This window comes from Scyliorhinus canicula, chromosome 12 (assembly GCF_902713615.1).
Source record: "Scyliorhinus canicula chromosome 12, sScyCan1.1, whole genome shotgun sequence".
NCBI classification, from domain to species: domain Eukaryota; kingdom Metazoa; phylum Chordata; class Chondrichthyes; order Carcharhiniformes; family Scyliorhinidae; genus Scyliorhinus; species Scyliorhinus canicula.
The window spans coordinates 125,720,013-125,744,587 of record NC_052157.1 but is presented as its reverse complement, the minus strand read 5'-3'; the positions used below and the strand labels follow the sequence as shown (position 1 = coordinate 125,744,587).

The following is a 24,575-nucleotide window of genomic DNA, read 5'->3' as shown; positions in this document are numbered from 1 at the left end:
AATTGACCAACCTAAACAATAATGGTATAATTATTAATCCAAATCTTATTAATCAAAACATAATAATAATAATCTTTGTTGTCACAAGTAGGCTGACATTAACACTGCAAGGAGGTTACTGTGAAAAGTCCCTAGTCGCCACATTCCAGCACCTGTTCGGGTGCACAGAGGGAGAATTCAGAATGTCCAAATTAGTGGTCCGAAAGTTCGTGTTTGAAACAAACCTGTTGGACTTTAACCTGGTGTTGTAAGACTTCTTACTGTGCTCACCCCAGTCCAACGCCGGCATCGCCACATCATCCAAATTACCTAACAGCTCGTCTTTCGGGACTTATGGGAAGAAACCGGAGCACCCGGAGGACACCCACGCAGACACATGGGGTGAACGTGCAGACTCCGCACAGACAGTGACCCAAGCCAGGAATTGAACCTGGGACCCTGGAACTGTGAAGCAACAGTGTTACCCACGGTGCTACCGTAAATACAAGCTGTGTTGCATCTGTGGTCATATCTTGTTGCACTGCTAACAATGCATGAGCTGAGCTGATTAACACTCAGCCTGTGCTGACCAGAAGGTAAGTCCCTCTTAAAATGCAAATTTGTCCTGAACTAATGTTTGATATTTAGTACTAAACCAGCACACTGGGAACATCAGTTGTGAGTCATAAAACCTATAAATAGGATCTTAATCCCAATGCTCTCAGCACTGGTAATATATGCTTGTATTTGTTATACTGGCGGCAAAAATCCTGTTAATCATTTACCTCTTGCACCACAGCTATTTCAAAAGCCATTAATCTCCCCAGAAATTTTGTCAGATATGCACCATCGTTTCCTGACATTCCATGGACACTGGGACATGCTACTTCATCACACAAAGGATGCACATGGTCTATGAACCCAGACAATGGAAGCAAAGAATTCCTCAAAATGTTACGGAAAGAAGGTTGGGGATGGGGGAGAGGTGACAGGATGCGTTTTGCGCCAACATCATGTCACCTCAACACCCCTGACCTGGGTTTTCTCACGTCCTCAAGACGGGAACCAAATGTGCCCTTAGCCACTTTGCCATGGATAAATCAAGAACTCCAGCAGGGTTTCACAGATGGCAGGATTTTCCACACCACCACCGAAAATATGGGTGGAGAGCCGCATGCAATAAACATTTAATCCCTCCGCCAACGACCAACAGTGACAGCAGTGTGTACATCGACATGATGCACTGTGGCAACTCACCAAGGCTCCCAGACATCACCTTTCAAACCAGTAAACGTAGACACCACATCTGCAAATTCTCCTCCAGTTACGCACCTTCCTGACTTGAAAGTTATTGCTGTTCCTTCACTGTTGCTGGGTCAAAATTCTGGAACACCTTCCCTAACAGCACTGTGGGTGTATCTACGCAACATGGCCTGCAGCGGATCAAGAAGGTGTCAGGCTACCCCATTCTCAAGGGCAATTAGAGATGTGGAATAAATGCTGGCATAGCCAACGACACCCACTTTCCGTGAATGAATAAATAAAAAGAAAAATCCATCTCCACTCCGGATGTAAAAAGAATTGAGCTCTTGCTTCGAAACCAGGGGCCACTTTTAAGTTAGAACGACCTTTTGAGTTTAGCTTTAACTGGACCTAAAGCAGTAGGAGCTTAGTAGCTGGAGAGGAAACAGCTCTCACAGCTCTGCCAGAAGCAGAAGAAAGTCAATGGAGATAGTTCCAGAAAGCAGGGAATTAAAAAAGAGATCCCAGGAAGGTTGAAGTCAAAGGAACTGAAATTTGAACAAGGTACAAAAGAGACTGAAATTTGAATGAGGAGAAGTCCACATAAGTTCAATTGGGTGGCATCTGCTACTTGGTTTCAGAATGGGGTGTGTATGACCTCAGCCTGTCGGTTTAAAGGAACTATGGGCAAGGTTATCGGTTTCTGAGACTAAGCATTGACGCCGGCGTGGATTTTCACAACAACAAAACTGCCGCCGAACCTGGGTCGATTCAGCAACAGTGGAGGGGCTAGCAGCGGCGCCATTTGGAATACAATTAATTCCAATGAAAAACAGCGAGTGATTCGCCGGGTCTGTGATTGACACTCTGGAAGCTTACAAGCTGCAGCCGCATTTAAACATCACAACCCTCCACGCACATTCATCTCAGCCAACAAGATGGCACTGGTTGTGCTGGAGCTGATCCATACAGCTGCTCGCCCCCTATTCTCCCACCCACCCCCGGGGGGGGCTAGGAGCGGCGCTGCGTAATTTACGCGTCCACGCCTTGGTGCCGCGTGGAAGCAGCGCCGCGTAAATTACGTGGCTGGCGCTGCGTAAATGACGTCACCCGCGCATGCGCATGTTGGCCGGCGCCATCCCGCGCAAGCGCGGTTGCCGTCCTCTCCGCAAGACATGGAAGATTGATCTTGCGGGGCGGCGGAGGAAAAGAGTGCGTCCTTTAGAGACGCCGGCCCGCCGATCGGTGGGCACCGATCGCGGGCCAGACCCCGATTGAGCGCCCCCCTGGTGCTCAATCCTCCCTCCCCCCCCCCCCCCCACAGGTTGCCCACGCAGCGTTCGCATGCTGTTCACGCCGGCAGCGACCAGGTGTGGTTGGCGCTGGTGTGAACCCGTCGTATTGGGCAGGCCGCTCCGGATAATCGACGCTCGCCTGCTACAAATGGCGAGCGGCGATTCTCCGAGCGGCCTGTCGTGAAACGCGGCACGCTGTTTGGGGGGGGGGGTGGGAGAATCGAATGTGGGTGCCCGGGTGGCGTGGCGGGAATCGCCTGGCACCCCTGCGATTCTCTCACCTGGCGTGGGGGTCGGAGAATTGCGCTCCAGGTTCCAGACTGAGAATTTGTACTGTCATTTCTGGGAAAGACCTCTGAGGTAAATTTAATTTCTGGTGCACGAGTGGCATTGAAGTAGCGCGGGACTTTTTTATAAAGTTTGTACGACTTGTACACTCTTTCTGACGCTTTGAGCATTCAGGCAAAGTATTAACGAGATTCAAGAGAAGTTGTGAGAGGTTACAGGTCGTCGCATTGAGAGTAATTGACCATCCGTTGATGTGAGCTTGTAGTTCAGTGAGACACAGATAGGGCAACTGATTTGAAGCCAAGAGGTGCGCTTTGTTTAATCAGCGTTTAAAATACACCAGCAGCCATTAGGATGCGTGTGCGGCAAAGCTTCAATTCCTAAATTAAAGCTGACTTTGCTTCCAAGGACATTCAAAGCAGAGTTTTTATGATTTGGATGGCCGTTACTTGAGATCAGATTTCAAAAGCTTTATAAAACCCAGAGCTCCACATTGGTCTGTTGTGGCACATTTTTGTTTTATTGCAAGCTTCGGTGAAGAAAAATGAGGATGATCTTGGTTGCCGTGGTTCCACAGATGAAGGTGCAGGGAGCAGAATGGGCAGGACACGCAAAATTACATTATCTCTGTGTACAGGGACATTTCACTTCGGACTTTTGATTTTGATGCAGTGCTTATCCTCATCAGCCAGCCCCGAACTGTGGGTGACGAGGAAGCACTGTTCGCCGTCTTTTGCATAAGTCCGAGACAATTCAAATATATATTTCACCTTCAAAATGTCACTTCAAAATGTAATTTTAAGCCGGTCTGCAAAACACAGATCCCATATAATCTATATTCAGGTGCAGTTTTCCTTCAACGAAAAAAAAAGACAAGCATAATATACCCTCTTTACTCCTTGCCATATCCATGTGACCTGCTGCTATTAAAGGTCATTCAATTTCAATTTTTGTTTCAAGTAGTGCAGTCAGCATTTGACACTTAAAGGCTCTTATGCGGTAAATTAGATCAGCACGCTCGGAAGTGGGGGATTGTGGGATGCAGTTCTGAGTGTGTTGCAGGATTTTTCCGATACCAGTGGCCTGAGTGAAACTGGTGATACTCCAGATCACTAAAATAATTTGGGTATTTCTATCCGTGCTCTAAGACGTCAAGGGGGCTCTGGTCTGGGGCTGGCCAAGCACAGGGCTAAATCGCTGGCTTTTAAAGCAGACCAAGGCAGGCCAGCAGCATGGTTCAATTCCTGTACCAGCCTCCCCAAACAGGCGCCGGAATGTGGTGACTGGGGGCTTCTCACAGTAACTTCATTGAAGCCTACTTGTGACAAGTGATTTAATTTTCATTTTCAATTACAATTTTGGACTCAACTGGGTAGAGTGTGCGCTGTGCAAGTGTGGTATTGTGTGAAGCAAATAATGGCATGATGGGAAAAGTAGTCAAGTCTTCTTGGTACAATTGAATTTAACCTAAGGCACAGATACAAAATACACAGATACAGCCGAGGTCAACATGACCTGAGAACTGGGTGACTCTGAAATTCTAGATAAGGCTTGTTCGTCATGAACCTAGAAGCAGTCTCAATAAATACCAAGCTGAAAAGCTGTCTCTTCCTGTTCGTAAACAAATTTGTCTTGTTCTTAAAACAAAGACAAGATAATGATATGAAACTCCAGTCCCCTAAAGGTCAGCAAGGTGACGCCATTGTAACGATTATTACTTATGTTTTACTTTCAATCAAATTCCTGACCAAGTTGTAGACATGTTATCTTGATCCTATAATGTATAAGAATCGCCTTCTTTTTCTGTAATATCGCAGACTTGGGACGGACTCAGCAGTTTGTAATTGACTGCTTTCCGACTTCAAATCTCAGCCATACTGCTAGCAGTCAGTTCTAATTCGGAAATAAAGTTCAGTTTTGCTTACCTAATGAATGCTGTTTGAATTTCTCTATCACAGTCAAGACGCGGGGAAAATATAAAATACAACACATGTACTTCCCAGCAGTAGACCCTCATCTGAAGAGAAGCTTGAAGGCAATTGTTATCTATTTGCAGACAGCAAGTGGGGGAGAGAATCAATGGGCGGAATATCACCACAAAATGGCAAAGTGGCAGCTCTGGTGAGAAAATCTGGCTGCGTAGGAACAAGACCGAGGGCGGCACAGTGGTGCAGTGGTTGGCACTGCTGCCTCATGGCGCTGAGGACCTGGGTTCGATCCCGGCCCCAGGTCACTCTATGTGGAGTTTGCACATTTCCCCGTGTCTGCGTGGGTCTCGCCCCCACAACCCGAAGATGTGCAGGTGGATCGGCGATGCTAAATTTGCCCTTAACTGAACATAGAACATAGAACTTACAGTGCAGAAGGAGACCATTCGGCCAATCGAGTCTGCACCGACCCACTTAAGCCCTCACTTCCACCCTATCCCCATAACCCAATAACCCCTCCTAAATGTTTTGGATACTAAGGGCAATTTAGCATGGCCAAACCACCTAACATGCACGTCTTTGGACTGTGGGAGGAAACCGGAGCACTCGGAGGAAACCCACACAGACACGGGGAGAACTTATTTTTTATTTTTTTAAAATAATTTTTATTAAGGTTGGCACAAAATATAAACAACAAAACAATATTAACAGAATAACCATTGTAAAAACCCAAGAACAACACCCACCCCCCTACAAAAGCAACTACTAAATCGAAAACAAAAAAAGCAAGCAACAGAAAGGGAAGAGATAACACCCTGCACATCCCACAAACCCATGTACACACTTCTCCTCCTCCCCCCCCCCCCCCCCCCCCCCGGGTTGCTGCTGCTGCCGGCCTATTTCCCTACCGTTCCGCCAGGAAGTCCAGGAAAGGGTGCCACCGCCTAAAGAACCCCTGTAGTGATCTCCAATTTGATAAACTCCGCCATATTATTGATCCAGGCCTCCACGCTTGGGGGCCTCGCATCCTTCCATTGAAGCAAGATCCTCCGCCGGGCTACTAGGGACGCAAAGGCCAGCACACCGGCCTCTTTCGCCTCCTGCACTCCTGGCTCCACCACAACCCCAAAAATTGCCAGTCCCCAGCCTGGCTTGACCCTGGATCCTACCACCCTCGAAACGGTCCTTGCTACCCCCTTCCAAAACTCCCCCAGTGCTAGGCATGCCCAGAACATATGGGCATGGTTCGCTGGGCTCCCCGAGTACCTAGCACACCTGTCTTCGCCCCCAAAGAACCTACTCATCCTCGTCCCAGTCATGTGGGCCCTATGCAGCACCTTGAACTGTATGAGGCTAAGCCTCGCACAGGAAGAGGAGGAATTCACTCTCTCCAGGGCATCCGCCCAAGTCCCCTCCTCAATCTCCTCACCCAGCTCCTCTTCCCATTTACCCTTCAGCTCCTCCACCGAGGCCTCGTCTACCTCCTGCATTACGCGGTATATGTCCGAAATCCTCCCTCCTCCGAGAGCACCTGTCCCGTACCCCACATGGGGGCAGCAAGGGGAACCCCTCCACCTGCCGCCTGCCAAACGCCCTTACCTGCATGTACCTAAAGGTGTTCCCCGGGGGGAGCCCAAACTTCCCCTCTAACTCCCCCAGGCTCGCGAACCTCCCATCTACAAACAGGTCCCTCAACCTCCTAATACCTACCCTGTACCAGCCCAGAAATCCACCATCGATGCTCCCTGGAACAAACCGATGGTTCCCCCATATCGGGGACTCCATTGAGCCTCCCCACCTCTCCGCTATGCCGTCTCCATTGCCCCCAGATTTTGAGGGTAGCCGCCACCACTGGGCTCGTGGTATATCACATTGGAGGGAGCAGCAACGGCGCCGTCACCAGCGCCTCCAGGCTTGCGCCCACACAGGACGCCATCTCCATCCTCTTCCATGCTGCCCCTTCCCCGTCCATTACCCACTTACGCACCATCGCTGCGTTGGCAGCCCAATAGTACCCACAGAGGTTGGGCAGGAAAGGCTGCTGGCAGAACATCCTTCTCACCCTCGGAGTCCCATGCACCCACACAAATCCCGTAATACTCCTGTTAACTCTCCTAAAAAAGGCCTTCAGGATAAAGATTGGAAGGCACTGGAACAGGAACAAAAACCTCGGGAGCACCGTCAGCTTGACAGACTGCACCCTACCCGCCAGTGACAGCGGTAACATATCCCACCTCTTAAATTCCTCCTCCATCTGCTCCACCAACCTTGTGAGGTTGAGCTTGTGCAGGGCCCCCCAGCTCCCAGCCACCTGGACTCCTAGGTACCTGAAGCTCCTCCCTGCCTGCTTCAGTGGGAGCCTACCAATCCCCTCCTCCTGATCCCCCGGGAGCACCACGAACAACTCACACTTGCCCAGGTTGAGCTTATACACAGAGAAGCCCCCAAATTCGCTGAGAATCCTCATCACCTCCGGCATCCCCCCCACCGGGTCCGCCACATACAGCAACAGGTTGTCCGCATAAACACTCGATGCTCCTCCCCACCCCGCACCAGGCCCCTCCAGTTCCCTGACTGCCTCAACGCCATGCCCAGGGGCTCAATTGCCAACGTAAAGAGCAAGGGGGACAGGGGACACCCCTGTCTCATCCCCCGGTATAGTCGAAAGTACTCCGACCTCATCCTATTCGTTGCTACACTCGCCATGGGGGCCTCATAAAACAACATCACCCAACGGACAAACCCTTCCCCAAACCCAAACCTTTCCAACACCTCCCACAAATACCCCCACTCAACCCTATCAAAGGCCTTCTTCGCATCTAATGCCAACTCTATCTCCGCCTCCCCTTCCACAGCCGGCATCATAATGACATTGAGGAGCCTTCGTATGTTGGTGTTCAACTGCCTTCCCTTCACAAACCCCGTCTGGTCCTCGTGAATGACCCCCGGCACACAATCCTCTATTCTTGTGGCTAAGATCTTTGCCAGCAGCTTGGCGTCTACATTTAGCAGCGAGATCGGCCTATATGATGCACACTGCAGAGGGTCCTTGTCCCGCTTAAGGATCAAGGAAATCAGCGCCCGTGACATAGTTGGGGGCAAAGCCCCCCCCCTCCCTTACCTCGTTAAAGGTCCGGACCAACAAGGGGCCCAACAGGTCCGCATACCTTTTATAAAATTTGGTCGGAAACCCATCCGGCCCCGGCGCCTTCCCCGACTGCATGCTCCCTATCCCTTTAACCAGCTCCTCCAGCTCAATCGGCGCCCCCAGTCCCTCCACCTGCATCTCCTCCACCATCAGAAATCGCAGCTTGTCCAAGAAGCGCCCCATTCCCCCCCCCCCCTCCACCGGGGGTTCAGACCGGTACAGTTCCCCATAAAAGTCCCTAAAGACCCCATTAACGTCTACCCCCCTCCGCACCACCTTCCCAACTCTATCCGTCACTTCCCCAATCTCCCAAGCCGCGTCTCACTTTCGGAGTTGGTGTGCCAGCATCCTGCTCGCCGTCTCCCCATATTCATACACCGTCCCCTGTGCTTTCCTCCACTGAGCTTCCGCCTTTCTGGTGGTCAGTAGATCGAACCTGGCCGCTCCCCCAGCAATCCCTCCTCCGGAGCCTCCGCATATCTCCTATCCAACCTCACCATCTCCCCTACCAATCTCTCTCTCTCCCTCTGCTCCCCCCTCTCCCTATGGGTTCGGATGCAAATCAACTCCCCTCTAATCACCGCCATCAATGCCTCCCAGACCGTCCCCACTCGGACCACCCCGTTATCGTTGGCCTCAAGGTACCTCTTAATACACCCCCGAACCCTCCCGACCACCTCCTCGTCTGCCAGCAACCCCACCTCCAAGCGCCAGAGCAGACGCTGGTCCCTCTCCTCCCCCAGCCCGAGGTCCACCCAGTGCGGGGCATGATCCAAAATGGCAATGGCAGAGTATTCAACATCCTCCACCCTCGAAACCAGCCCCCTGCTCAGGACAAAAAAAATAAATCCTAGAATAGGCCTTATGCGAGTAACTGAGTACAGGGTGCCCTCGGCCTCGCAAACCTCCAGGGATCTACCCCTCCCATCTGATCCATAAATCCCCTCAACACCTTAGCCGCCACCGGCCTCCTACCCGTCCGGGACCTGGATCGATCCAATGGGGGATCAAGCACCGTGTTGAAGTCCCCCCCCCCATGATCAGGCCCCCCACCTCCAGGTCCGGAATGCGGCCCAACATGCGCCGCACAAACCCCGCATCGTCCCAGTTTGGGGCGTAAACATTCACCAACACCACCCGCTCCCCCTGCAGCTTACCACTCACCATCACATACCTCCCGCCACTGTCAGCCACCATACTTAACGCCTCAAATGACACTCTCTTTCCCACCAGGATTGCCACCCCCCCGATTGTTCTCATCCAGCCCTGAATGAAATACTTGGCCCACCCACCCCTTCCTCAGTCGAACCTGGTCCGCCACCTTCAGGTGTGTCTCTTGGAGCATGGCCACATCCGCCTTCAGTCCCTTCAAGTGCGCAAACACCCGGGCCCGCTTGACCGGCCCGTTCAGCCCCCTCACATTCCAGGTTATCAGCCGGATCAGAGGGCTCCCTGCCCCCCCCTCCCCTGCCGACTAGCCATAACCCATCCCCTGCCTGCCACTGGCCAGCGTCCCCCGCTCGGCCTGTTCCCCACGGCGGCAACTCCCCCCCCTCACCCCTTCTCCCCCCCCCCCCCCCCCCCCCCCCCCCCCCCCCCCCCCTCAGCACCCCCTGCATACTCCAGCTCCTTCCTGGCCATTTCAGCAGCAACCCGCCCCCAAGGCTAGGACCCCTCCTAGCCGCTCCCTCCCCTCCGCAGCACTCCCGTGAGCCAGCTAACTTCTGCTGACCCTGGCGACACCCACCACACCTCCGACCCCTCCCCACGTGGGACTACTCCTCCTCCTTCGTGCCCATCAACTGCCCCCCCCCCCCCCCCCCCGCTCTTGCGCGGGAAAATAACAACCAGCAAGGCCCGCGCTTCCCAGCCCCGACCCCACCCCCCATCATCCCGCAGCGCGGGAAACCAGAGAAAAGCCCGTGCTTTCGCCCTGCCCAACCCCGCCTCCTGTAGGGCAACTCCCATTGCCAGTCCCCACCACCAGCTCCCCGCACTCCCAGTTTACCTCCATGCCCGAACCCGTCCACCAGACCCATACAAAAGGACATAAAGACATCGCCCCACCCACCCTAAAGCCAACACACATTCTGCATTAAACAGAGAACCCCCCCCCCCCCCCCCCCCCCCTCCAGAGAACACATTAAACACAGTTACATTTTCATACAAAACCCCCATCTTTGACCCTCAGTTTGAGTCCAGTTTCTCGGCCTGCACAATGGCCCACGCCTCCTCCGGGGACTCAAAATAATGGTGCCGATCCTTGTAGGTGACCCACAGATGCGCCGGCTGCAACATGCCAAACTTAACACTACGTCTGTGGAGCACCGCCTTCGTCCGGTTGAACCCGGCCCTCCGCTTAGCCACCTCCGCACTCCAGTCCTGGAAGATCCGCACCTCCGTGTTCTCCCACTTGCTGCTCCGCTCCCTCTTGGCCCACCGGAGCACGCACTCCCGGTCAACGAACCGGTGAAACCGCACCAACACCGCCCGCGGCGGCTCATTCGGCTTGGGCCTCCTAGCCAGTATTTTGTGGGCCTCCTCCAACTCCAGGGGCCCCTGGAAGGATCCAGCTCCCATCAACGAGTTCAGCATAACGACCACATAAGCCGCCAGGTCCGATCCCTCCAGCCCCTCCCTGAGGCCCAGGATCCATAAATTCTTCCGCCTCGACCGGTTGTCCAGCTCCTCGAACCGCTCCTGCCACTTTTTATGGAGCGCTTCATGCATCTCCACCTTCCCCGCGACGGCCACGGCCTCATCCTCCCTTTCGGAGGCCTGCTGCTGCAGCTCCCGGATTGCGGCCCCCTGGGCTGTCTGAGTCTCCATCAGCTCTCTGGTGGTAGCCTTCAGCGACTCCAGCAGCTCCACCTTAAGCTCCTGGAAGCAGCGCAGAAGAGCCGCCTGCTGCTCCTGCGCCCACTACCTCAACTTCTCGAGGGCACCGCCGGCCGCCATTTTGTTTCCCTTCCCCCGCTTTTCCAGGGGCACTGCCACCGCTTTTCTGCTCACCCCACTCCTGGTCCGGACCATAGAACCCTGGGGATCTACTGCAGACTCCTTCCCACGTCGGGAATCGTCGAAAAAGCTCCGTTGGGGGCCCTGTAAACAGCCCCAAAGTCCGTTTTTCGCGGGAGCTGCCGAACGTGCGGTTTAGCTCCCCATAGCCGCAACCGGAAGTTCCGTCAACACGGGGAGAACTTGCAGACTCCGCACAGACTGTGACCCAGCAAGGGATCGAACCTGGGACCCTGGCGCTGTGAAACCACAATGCTATCCACTGTGCTACCTTGCTGCCCCAAATTGGAAAAAAAATAATTAGGTACTCTAAATTTATTTTAAAAAAGGAACAAGACCGTGCCTGCACCAATGGCAAAACGTGGGTAGCAGGAGAAAATGAGAACCCTGAGGGCACACAGTCATTCCTCAAACCCCATGTGAGTAAGCACATCACATCACTCTTCCCCTGTGATGTACAAATGAGCTTGTTGAGCAGCCCGGTCATCCTTGTGCTCCCTGGAAACCACAGATATGAACAGCTCAGAAGGGGACTTCTGGGACATAACCGTCGATGAGACGTCACATCTGTCACCCACACCTTCCACCAGTGCAGACACTCACACCTCAGTGGGATTACCTAGTAGGCAGGCTTCTGGGTCATTCACCAGTGAGCACCTCACAGTTGCAGATCAACTGCAGGTTGAGTAGGGATGTCCCAGAGGTCCGGCACTGAGAGGGATGTTGAAGCCCAGGACTCTGCTGAGCCCCTGGCCAATGACATGCCCATCGGTCCGGTCGCCTCAGAGCTGATGGAGCTGCAAAGGCAGAGTTGCAAGAATCAGGAAGGGATGGCAGCCATCCAATTGCCTTCTAACTGAGGACATGGTGCCATCAATTCAACACAACGAGGTCAATTGCGAGGCTGGCATCCGCAGTGGAGACCTTGGCTCAGCTCATGGTGCAGGCACTGGTGGGAATCCACGAGTGGCTGCGCTGGAGGATGACGGGGCTTCTGGATCTCGCTCTAGCATCTCCACTGTCCTGTGGAGGAGCACGGGGCCCCCTGGGCATCCGCAGTGAAGAGGAGTGGCAAGAGTGCCACCTCGACCATCCACCCAGGGAACCTCGGGGTGTCCAGCCCATCCGAGATCACTCATCCTGTGAGCAACTCGCCTCCAGCCCCAAACACCCTGCTGCCCGAAAGCACACCCAGACCCACAAGGCCCAGACCACCACCTCCCCCCCCCCCAAGCATCATTGCTCAGGCCTCTTATTGCAGCCAGTCTTCTCCAGTGATGAGGATGCCATGAACTGATAAAGTGTAGAGAGGCTGATGCACACCAGAGGTTATTTGGAAGAACACACTAGGACCCATAAGGGAGCTGAGCAGTTGAGTGCTTAACCCACGTCTGAGGACACCTTCATAGCCTCTCGATTTATCTAAACGCCATGATAAGTCCGTTAATTGGAAAGACATAATCAGCTCTCTGTCAGGCATTTCGCTGAGGAAGAGAGGAGCATTGCTCTGACCTCCATGTAAGTCATCATCATTCTCCTGCCAATGGCTTAAGTGCCTTGCCCAGAAACCTACCTTTGGCATCACACTAATGCTGAGATTACGGTCTCTATAGTAGGAGACCTCCTCATCCCTAGTCCTGCTCATTGCCAAATCGAGACGCTATGAAGGCGTCCTTAGCCTGAGAGCCAATGTGGGCCCAGGCGATGGGCCAAGGTCCTTCCTCTTCCTCCGTGTGTTGCCTTTTGCCGCCCTTCTCGACCTCCTGATCCGAGGAGATGTGCCACTCCTCCCACCCACTTTCCAGCTCCCACTAAGGACGGACACTCCCTAAGCAGTGATTTGAGCACAAGCCCAGCAAGGAGGGCACAGGAAGCGATGCCTGCATGCCAGCCTCCAGACCCTCTTAAAGCAAGGGATGCCCAGAAGTGAATGGAAGGTAAGTTCTGGTAGTGACACCCCCCCCTAAGATTGAGAGAACAAACCTCAGCCCCTGCCCCAAGTGTCCCCCACTTACTCTCCAGCGCACACTGAGAAGTGAAGTTCACAGAGAATGATGGCTGCCTGAGTGCTCACCTCCGATATCCCCTTTGGAGGTTGATGCGCTATCAATCGTACTAAAGACTCGAATGGGTACAATAGAGGCTTTATTACAGTTAGATGTTTATCCTCCGACTACAGCTGGTACAATGGCTGCTCAGGAGAAGTCATGCATATTTATATGGCTCCTTGTGGGCGGAGCTAGCCGGCAGGGGCTACCGGCGAACTTGTAGTATAGGTACTACTGTACATCCCCTAATATAGGCACACACACAATTACACAGTGGATCACCACAGAGGTAAGGCTGCCAGGTTCATGCTTATGTATTCCTGTTGTAAATGAGGGCGGCGTGGCATCTCACACTGGCCTGTGATGATTTTTCTGGGAGGGGGAGGGCCTGGAGAGAGTGCTCGTTAATGACATGCCAATATATTAAAATAAGGTTCTCGGGCTCCTGCGGCGTGATTCACATTATTCCCCTCGAGTGGTGAAAACTTCAAATCTCATTCACGCCGGAACAAATCTCATTTTGTGATTCTCTCCGGATTTTGAACCCTTTTCTCACGGACGGAGATTGCGGGCTCATAATTACCCCCAAAGTATCCGGGCTGAATTTTTACCTAAACAATAAAGGGTTTGGATGGGGTGGGACTGTTAAAAGTCTGACAAATCTGTTTCTCAATCCAAACCTTCCTTTATTTCACCCATTTCCAGCTTTAACTGAAGCCAGAAATTAGGCGAGGGGCCAGCTGGCTCTAAGGAAACAGGTTGGAACGTTAAATCCAATAGTAAGCCTCTTTATCATGCCGGTTTTCAACTTTAACCTGGCTGTTGGCCAGGTTTGCGAGCAATGGGAAACCCAGTAGCTTCATTGAGTCAAGGACTTGGTTGATTCAGGAGGTATTTCTATCACATCTACATCCTGGTTCTAGGTGCCTACCTGAGAATCCTTCATGTTTAGGCACCGCTGCATGGCCTTTATTCTGGAACCCAGATCGTAGGATAGATGTTCCTCTTCTACACCTGGGATTGTGGATCATGAACCAGGTGAGTAAAGGAGAATCAGATTGGGAAGACTGCACATTACAAAATAAGTCAAAATTCAATTACCTCACATACAGGGATAAGGAAATCTGTCCCTTTATTTTTAAGTATGAACTCTTCTATTTATCTGTTATTTCTATCACTGTTATAAGGCAATTACCCCACCTAATGTATTACTAGCAGGCTAGCTCCTCTTCCGATGCCCTCCACAAGCATTTTTTGTAGAGTTCTTTCACTTGTTTCTTCCACCATCCAAGATGTAGGCTATAGATCCTTGTCAAAATTGCTACGTCCGAATTAATTACCAAAAACCCAATTGAACTCACTCCACACCCTGATGACCCCATTAAACCTTTGTGGAGCACATATCTTTGCATTGAAGATGCTTATGTAGATGCAAGTTACATGGTTCTGTTTTCATCTTCAGTTTCTTTTCATGGGACGATGTTCTGACTTTATAAAATGAATCTTGAAATTTGAACTAAATCTTGATGACAACAGAATCGCCTCAGTTTTTCATAAGTTATTTTATTTCAATTAACACAAGTTGTTTAATTCCTGAAGTCCATTGAAAATGTTACCTGTCAGTCACATGAAAGGTGTGGTGGAAGTCATGTCCTGCAGTCCCTACCATATTCGTGCGACATATGGCTGACAACTTTTAAGAGGAGCTGTTTAGCTCACAGCTAAATTGCTGGCTTTGAAAGCAGACCAAGCAGGCCAGCAGCACGGTTTGATTCCGGTAACAGCCTCCCCGAACAGGCGCCAGAATGTGGCGACTAGGGGCTTTTCACAGTAACTTCATTTGAAGCCTACTCGTGACAATAAGCGATTTTCATCTTATTTTTATTCAGGTTTTCTGACACCGATTTTTACAGCTCTGTAATAAAACATCTATGACCCTATAAAACGGACTTCGGGGTTAACAATTCTTCTAATTTCCTCTTCAGCAATCCTGATTGATAAAAAGATTATTGAAAATTTTCTCCTGAGGAAAATATAATTTGGCTAAGGGGAGATGGGGAGATGCTGTAATCTGAAAGTGTGTACGGTTCCCAGAATGCATTTGAACACATAATGGAAAAACATTCTCTCAGCTTCTTTCAAACAGGTTGCAGAATTAAGTTGCACATTTATTAGGAATTGTTTTATATTTATTTCCAGTTTTTCGTTGCCACCCTCCTTCCAAACAATTCAGGCGCCTGTGACATGTGTACAAGCTTTCGGTGCAAGCTATGCCAGACCCCATTTTGACGATGGCAGTAGTCCACTTGTGGGTAGTGTCCATTGGAAGTATAAACTGGGGAGGAATTTCATTGTGGCGGGAGTGGGCTGTTAAAATGCAGCGAGCCGTTCACCGTTCAAATTTCCATTGACTTTGGTGAGACTTCCAGCCAGGGGAAGGGCCAGAAAATTCTAGCCCAGGTTTTAAATTGTCTAACTTTTCCAGGGTAAGTATACAGCTAAGTGCGGTGTATCTGGGCCAAGAGATATTTGTGGAGAGTCCCAGACCGCAGGTAATCGGCCCATTGGACATTTCCACACATTTCTGTTTGTCTGACTGTCTACAGGGTGCCGACAACCAACAACCAGCAAACATCCAATCTCTGATGGTCTGGAGACCAGTAGATGTGGGTCGCTGTGACAATTACCAGATACTATTAGTCAGCCGGGGTTGTTGTTTTTGGATATCTGAAAGGCATAAGGCCCAAGGGTCGGGTTCAGGAGAGGGAAGGGGAAGAAAGCTTGAGGTGCATGCTTACCCATCAGCAGCTTGCAGGTTATAAGAGACTGCAGTATGAGGGGAAATTGGGATTTGAGAAGGTGGATTAGGTATGAGCATACCACATTTTCAATTGTTGGAGCACTGCCATTTGCCATTGTTCCAGTCATGGCCCCTCTAGTGATGGTGAGCACCAACCGCTCTGTGGAGGTAATGGCACATAGCTGCTGCATCTGATATAACCTTGTTCAAGAAGAGTGAGGGACGTACCTCAGTGTGTGTATGGTGCAGTGTGTTAGGTTGATGCGGCTGTCATAGTTCAATAGTTAGTGGTGAGTGAAAATTGTAAGTTGTGGGTGTAAGGTTCGCAACAGTGCAAGTGTGTGAGGTAAATCTATCAAGGTTAAACATAAGTTGTGATTGGTGCAGGTTTTCAGAAAGCGAGTGATAGGTGTGTGTGATGTATTGAGCAGTGCCTGAAGCAATTGGTAGGATATGGCATTTGCAGATGCATTCACTCATGACCTCTTATGCAAGATCATTGAATGTTTTCTGAAATGGCATCCATTTGTCTAGATGCCTCCTGACCCCCTGTCAATGATAGCTGGTACCACCTCAACTCCACCTCCTCCCAAGGGCTCCAGTGTAACATTGGAAAATCTTACAGCTTGCTGCCTGTCATGGTTCACCATTTTTGTGTCTTTCCCATGTCAAAATTACATTCAGAACGACGGCCACTTCCTGGTGCAGTCAGAATGCAACTCCCTATTAAGCCATGCAGGCAGGCATTAACTAGTGTAGGCTAGCTTCAACTCATTAACCTCAAGATTTTCATCTGCCGTTCAGTGGTGCAGCCACTGAACCGTGCATTCAGCACTGGTTCGTATCTCAAATTGGGATTATATGTTGCCTGAATCAATGATCAATGATGCCACTGACCAATGAATCCATTGACCAATGATTTCACTGATGAGTGATTCAACTGACCAGTGATTTCTACCAATGATTACATTGACTAGTGATTGTATTGATCAATGATTCCACTGACCAGTGATTCCATTGACCAATGATTCTATGAAATATAACAATTTGAAAATACCATCGGAAGTGAAGACACAGAGATACGTGTTAGACTGTTTGGGGTAGTTTTTGTGTGGTCAGATTCTCTACCTTCGAAGTGTACAATGACTAATCCCCAATGCTTTTAGGATTTAAATTTTGCGTAAACTCTGTTTTCAGAGAATTGTCGATTACCTCTATTCTGCAGGATCTACATGCTTAGAATATGATCACATCGTAATCCTTTAGATATACAGAGCTTCAATTCCTTCTTGTGGACTGATTCAGTCTTAGTTATATTGTATTTGGACCAGTAATTTGAAAATGATTCCTTCTCTCTGCAAGCATGTGGATTTAACCAACTCAATTTGTGTTTGTGTAAACAGCCAACCTACAACCAGCTTGCTCACCCCAGGGATTTCCATCTATAAGCATTTATATAACAATGGTATGAGTCAGTAATCAGTCAGCGAGAAAACAACTGGGTAACCAATATCTACGAAATTAATTCTGCAAGTCTCTGAATTGCACCGATATGACTTCAACAATTTTGGCAGCTACAGTTTAGAAATGCCACCAACATGGACCAGAATCTTCTGGCCATGCCGCGGTGGGAGATACCCCACCGTTCATTGACTTTCAGCGGGACTGGGTGATCTCAGCAGTGGGCAGGTCCACAGAATTCCACCCATGGATATAATAATTTATATGGATACATTTGACTCACATGGCCCCTTCTTTGTTTCTAAAAACCCAATTGGGGTTACGACGGTTTGAGAGCTGTTGACAATGGACTCGAGTTAGACAATTATTTCCAATTGTATTCATCTTAGACATTTTAGTTATTTGTTCATGTAGTTTTAGTAATAAATAACTTTGTTTACAAAACAAAGTCCATTGTTTTTTGTTAACACAGTAATATCGAGATACCCATCAGCCCAATCAAAGAACATTACAGCTGGCTCGGCCAGCATTTATTGGCCATCTGCAATTAGGTGATGGTGAGCTGCCATCTTGGACCGCTGCAGTCCATGTGATGTAGGTCAACCCACCGTAATGTTAGGGAAGGAGTTCCAGGATTTTGATCCAACAGCTGATGGAATGGTGAAAGTTAGGTGGGGTTACTGGGTTATGGGGATAGGCTGGATGCATGGGCTTAAGTATGGTGCTCTTTCCAAGGGTGGGTGCAGACTTGAAGGGCTGAATGGCCTCCTTCTGCACTGTAAATTCTATGATCTATGATGTTACATGTCTGAATCCATAATTCTGTGCAAATGCCTTCCATTCTTTACAATTGAAACATGGTCCATTATCACTCATAATGACCTGGAAGCCATGATGTGCAAACATTGTTTTTGTGTGCATAATAACACAATTGGCTGATGAGTTTGACAACTGTGCCACTTCAGGCTAGTTCGAATAATAGTCATATTACAATTGCTTGTGCACATCACTGCAGTTGTCTGGTCAGCTGGTTTGTGATGCAGAGTGATGACAACAACCTGGGTTCAATTCCCGTACCGGCTGAGATATTTCATGAAGGTCTTCTCAACCTTGCCCCTGGCCTGAGGTGTCATGGTCATCTAGTTAAATCACCACCAGTCAGCTCTCCCCCTCAAAGGAGAAAGCAGCCATGGCCATCTGGGACTACGGAGACTTTACTATATTGGAGCATTGCTAGATTGATGTGGCCCTTGATAAAAGTGGAACAACACTGCTATGGACTGATAATTTCATGGCTCTTGAAATATTAAGCAATACAAGGAATGTCAAGATGCAATAAGTTGGGATATGCAGTACAATAGTAACATAATGCCCAAGAGCAAAATGGCATGCGTTCATATTTAATCTTTGCCAGTATTCTTTGCAGATTTTCAGTGGTTCCTGAACTCAGCGGCAAACAGTTCAATGTTCTTGCTGTTTGGTGGTACATTAGTGGCACCAAGTAATAAATCTTAAGCATTTATACACAGAGGGAAAAAATTAGCCACTCTCTGCCTGTATTTAATGTAACTCCCTAAGGAGAAGTCATTTCCAGCTTGTAAGTAGTTTAAGTAATTTACTTCAAGCTACCAAGCTGTACCCTTTAAAAACTGACCTTTGGGATTTTCAGCAAGCCATTTCTTTTTCAAATGGAGCTGGAAAGTGGCTGAATTTTCCATTAGCTTTTGGCTCAAAGATTTATGTATTTCTTAGCAAAGTGTCACATTTTGCTTAGGTTTCAATGATTAAGGTTTTGTAGTCAGGGTGAGACATTGTCTGAAACCATATCTAATTACATTAAATGACTTTTCGCTCCAGATCACAGGCCCAGAACTCTGCGGTAGCTAGAATATTGTAAGAAGCCTGTTTGAATATATCTGCCATTGCCTGAGTGAGTTGGAGTGAATTGGCACGTCAATTTAAAAATGAATTTCAACTGCACTGCTAATGAAGTCACAGAAGAGCTAGTCAGGTGGGATGTAAAACAGGCCTCCAAGCCCAGAAAACCACAGATACAAAAACACAAGCCAACCGCGACCACTGATAACAAGCCCACAACTCTCCCTGCCACCTTACTTTTTCTCCCCTTATGCACCATCACCCCAGCAAAGAAAAACAGAAACCCTACACCTCCTCCACCCCTGATGTGTTCGGCAGGTTGGTTCGATGTGAACTGCACTCGATGCAGGGAAGTTAGAAACAGACATCTAACACTGGAGAAGATCCAACACTGTTTTATTCAACTATAGAACTGCTATACATATTCAGCTGTGGATCGATGCTATACTGATCTAACTGGTGACCTTGTAGTAGCCTAACCATACTTACTAGCTACCGTATGGTGCTTGTACTTGCTAGCTCGTGGACTCTGACTGTCTCAGTAGCTGGGTCCCGAGAGAGCGGGAAACATAGTGCCCTCTGGCTTTATAGTGTTGGTGTCCTGTCTGGTGATTGGCTGTACTATGTTGTATGCTTACTGGTCATCCCATGTGTCAATCACTGCCTGTCTGCATCTCATTATATACATGAGTGGATATAATGACAACCCCCATACCCCAACTCCCCCTGCAGGTGCCATAATTCACTTTAAAGAAGTAGATAAACGGCTTCCACCTCTGGGTGAACCCCTCCGCCGCTCCCTGGAAGGCGAATCGAACATTTTCTAACTGCAGGAAATCTGCCAGGTCGCTCACCCACACCCCCGAGTGCCGCCAGCTCAACCGAATCTGTCTCCGGGCTATCAGGGAGGCAAAGGCCACAACATCGGCCTCTCTCCTCAACTGGATTCCCGGCTGTTCCGACACTCCGAATATCGCCTCTGCCAGACTCGGGACCACCCCACACCGAGAATCTCGGACATAACATCCGAGAACCCCTCCCAGAACACACTCAGCTTTGGACATGCCCAGAACATGTGGACGTTGTGGTATTATCATACATGAAGGCAATGTAAGGGTTAATGAAATGTAAAAGACAGTCACTAGAAGGAGCTGGTCCCATAAGCATATAAGGGATGCTAAGCCTTATGGAGCAGAAGACATTACAGAAGGACAGATGAGGCATGAGAGAGAGGGCAGTTGTGTACTTGAGAAGTTCTGCTAGTTAGAGATAGCATAGTTTAATATAGAAATCTTCTACTTTAGGAATGTGAACTAATCATAGTAAGTAGTGTAAATCTGGACTTGAAATGTTAGCTCTTTTCTCTCCCTACAGATGCTGCCAGACCTGCTGAGATTTTCCAGCATTTTCTCTTTGGTTTCAGATTCCAGCATCCGCAGTAATTTGCTTTTATTTAAATCAATTTATAGTTTTGTTCGTTAACAAAGCTTGTTCTTTGTTCAACACTATGCATCCAAGCCATCCAGGTAAAGTAAAGCAGAGAACAACACAGATGTGATTTGCAGGCCCCCCCCGCACATTGCCTACACCTATCCTCCACCCCTGCAAAGAACCGGCTCATCCTTGCAACCGTCATATGGACCCGATGCAACACTTTAAATTGGATGAGACTTAACCTCGCACACGACGAGGAAGCATTCACCCTCCACAGGGCTTCCTTCCACAGCCCGGCCCTCACCTCGCCACCCAACTCCTCCTCCTATTTACGCTCCCTCTCCATCAGCTCCCTATAAGTGTTTGACACTCTCCCCACAACAATGCCATTTTAGGACGCCAACACATCTTGTAGCTCCGGAGGTGGAAGCCCCAGCAATGTCGGCATTTCTCTCCTCAAAGTCCCTCACCTGCAGGTATCTGAACCCATTCCCCTTTGGCAACTGATACCTTTCCTCAAGCTCTTTCAGGCCTGCAAATGTATTGCCTGCAAACGTATTCCCTTCAAACAAGTCCCTGAAGTACTCTATCCCCACCTGCCACCAACCCTGGAAGCTCGCGTCCAGCCCCACCGGCACAAACCTATACTTCTCACATATCGGTGTCCACAGAGACATGCCTTCCAACCCAAAATGTTGCCTACACTGGTTCCAGACCCTCTGCTTGTGCTCTTAACTGCATTAGATAGAGAGCCATTCTTGTAATTGAATGGAGTGGCTTGACTCCCTCCTCAGAAACCTGTTGCAAAAACTTTAAGCGATGAATCTCCATCTAAGGACAATGATAGTAAATGATCCATGTGTATTTTATTTTATTCATTCATGGGATGTGGGCATCGCTGGCTGGGCCACCATTTATTGCCGATCCATCAGGGCATTTAAGAGTCAACCACATTACCGTGGATCTGGATCTGCAGTCACTTGTAGGCCAGACCAGGTAAGAATGACAGATTTCCTTCCCTAAAGGACATTAATGAACCAGATGGGTTTATACAACAATCGACAATGGTCACATTTAGACTTTTAATTCCAGTTGTTTATTGAATTCAAATTTCACCATATGCCATGATGGGATTTGAACCAGGGTCCCCAGAGCATGACGCTGGGTCTCTGGATTACTAGTCCAGTGACAATACCACAATGCCACTGTGCTTTCAATGTGCATCCATTCTGTATGCTCTCTATATCTTGCAGAAACAGCCAGCTGTATCCAATTTTAACCCTTGGTTTGCTACAATCAGTAAGAAAGAATCCAGAAAATAATTTATCCTTGATAAAAATGCATATTTGTTGTCACAAATGGCCACAGAGGAAATGGTATGAAAGGCAGGCTGCTGAGTTTGACACGCACCTGGAGTCCATTTATATCATTGTGATATCTCACTCACTTACTTGCAGGCAAATAGCTATCAAAACCCATTACTAGATCACTGACGTGTGGAGGCTGCTCAGTAGGACTTCACTGTGACCTATCTCTCCTGGGTCCAGGATTAACAATGGCCAGAATTCTCCGGTTGTCAGGGCTCAATATAACCACAGTGGTGTGGGGTGGTTTCAATGGGAAAAACCATTGAGAAGCAGCGGAAGGATAGAATCCCACCACCAGCGAATGGCGCGCAGCCAAGAAACGCGCAGCTGGGGAGCTGGAGAATCCCGCTCAATATCACTCAATTAAACTTGTCAAAAACCTTGGTGAAGCTGAGTGATTTCCTTCCGGGGGTAGATGGCAGGTATGAGCTGTGTTCTCGGGGCCACCTAATCATATGCACATTCTCTAGTTGTGTCCCACATTGTTAAGCTTTTGTGTTTCCTTCTTTCGCTTCATGTCAGCAATTCCAAATGATGGCAGGTATCATGGTGGAGCCATGTTCGCTGGTGGCCATTTTTGGGGTCTTGGACTCGCCGTACTGGAGATGTGGGTGAAGACAGATGTCCTCACCTTTGCCTCGTTAATAGCCTGGAGGCAAGTTCTGGTTGTGCGGAGATCTCCTACTCTGCTCAGTGGCTTGGCCTGGTTGAGTGACCTCATGGAATTTTTATATTTGGAGAAGGTCAAGTGCACCGTTAGGGAGTCGGTAGAAGGGTTCTACCTAAGATGGCAGCCATTCATTTCCTTTTTCAAGGAGTTAATCACCGTCAGTTGTTAAGGGGGTTTTTGTTTTAGTTTAAAGGGGGGATTAGATGTGTTGATTGCTGATTGTATTCTTTATTATATTGTTGTGTTTTGTTCCATTGAAATACTTTTAATAAAAATATTTTTTTTAAATCTTGACCAATGCAAGGCTTCCTGGTTGCCTTACTCTGATACAAAGGGGCAGGCTCTCTAATCTCTCCTTAAAACTTAAGTGTTGGACCTTTTTGCATTATATGTCAACCAGAGTTGCACACTACACGAGAGATGGATGATGGCCTTGTACAAGCCCAGCATCACATCCTATGATTTGCATCAAATTACCATCCAACCCAATATCCTATTAGCCTTACTTATCATACAATGCAGATAGTTTCAATGATTGTCCCCCAATACCCTAAAATCCTTCTCTTGCATTGTAGTCTAATGATGTGTTGTTTATAGACCAAATGCTCAATCTTTCCTAGTCTTACTTCTTTATGCTGTCAACTGTGAATTAAATTTTCCACTTGCAATTCCAGCTTCCCGACCTGATTAGATCACTCTGCATCTGATCAACCTGCTCTTGGGGTTTTATCTGCATACATACTTTACAAGCATTGGCTTACAGCTCAAAAGCAAGTCCTCAGCGCTGAACTTTCGATCTTCATTAAGCCATTTTCTGTCACTCCAACACAGTGACGGCCCAACCTTCTCTGGTGTAAAGTATCAAGAGCCTTGCTGAATTTCAGCAATGTCCGTGAACTTTTCTTCGTGCAAAATCTAATATTTTCTCAAAAAGCTTTGTCAGCATTGACTTCCACCCAGAATGTCTTATTGACTTGCCCTGATGATTTCATGCTCCTTGTGTTGATTCACTACAACTTTCTTCAGGAAATCATCTAACCTGAAGACAAATTACAGGCTGCAATTTCTAGGACAGTACTTCTGCCTGTTGTCAAAATAATAATATATTTCTTGCTCTTTTTCAGGACTCCTGCCATGATTGGATGCTCGTTTGTGGTGAATAGATTGTTCTTTGGCGAAATTGGCCTGTTGGACTCTGGAATGGATGTTTATGGTGGGGAAAACATAGAACTGGGGATTAAGGTTAGTCAGTGTCCTCTTTACAAATTGTTGCTTATGCACTGTTCAGAAGGTTGATTTTTTTTCCTTTTAGCCTGTAATAACACTTGCATTTACTTAACTGAAAAGTTTGCTGTCTGTGGACAAGGATACATTGGCGCTATACCTAACAATCTTCTGTGAAATCTCACCTTGCTTTTGAAATTCATAAGGCACCAGTGGCCTGTTGGTTACAATTGGCAATGAATCAGAATGCCATGCCACAGAAACAGATCCATCAGGCGGGTGCAGTTTTGAGGGTTATCTAATCCAATGCACTCATGCAACTCTCCTGCTCACTTCCCATATACTTTAATATAACCTTTTCAGCAACTATCTCATTCCGTTTTAGAATAATTTACAGGCTCTGCTTCAACAATGGTTTGTGACAGACAAGTCTACCATTCCATCCATTGTGTTTGAAGGATTTTTCTTAAAACTATAGTTACACAATGTTTGTTATACAGTGACAACCAGCCTGTTATCACTTCTTTGTGACTTTAGTCTCATCACTTTCTTACCAAGCAGTGAAACAACCTAGCACTATTTACTTAAACGTAATCTTAAATTTGAACAATCTGTCAGGCCACCCCTACCTCTTCTGGCCCAGCAGACCTCGACCTCGCTTTTCAAATATGTTTTCATGAGTTAACCCCTCATCTCTGTGAATCTAGATTGCTCCAATTCCATTGATTTTACATCACAGAATCATAGAATCCCTACAGTGCAGAAGGAGGCCATTCGGCCCATCGAGTCTGCATC

The 24,575-nt window shown here is 48.6% G+C and overlaps 1 protein-coding gene across 1 annotated transcript in view; it reads left to right on the top strand.

Annotated features, from left to right (window-relative positions):
* Nucleotides 1–24,575, top strand: part of galnt17 (polypeptide N-acetylgalactosaminyltransferase 17) — a 451,348-nt gene that overhangs the window by 265,777 nt on the left and 160,996 nt on the right. The window contains exon 6 of the mRNA XM_038814051.1: nt 23,681–23,798. Within this exon, the coding sequence (XP_038669979.1) occupies nt 23,681–23,798 (118 nt within the window). The remainder of the gene's footprint in view (nt 1–23,680; nt 23,799–24,575) is intronic.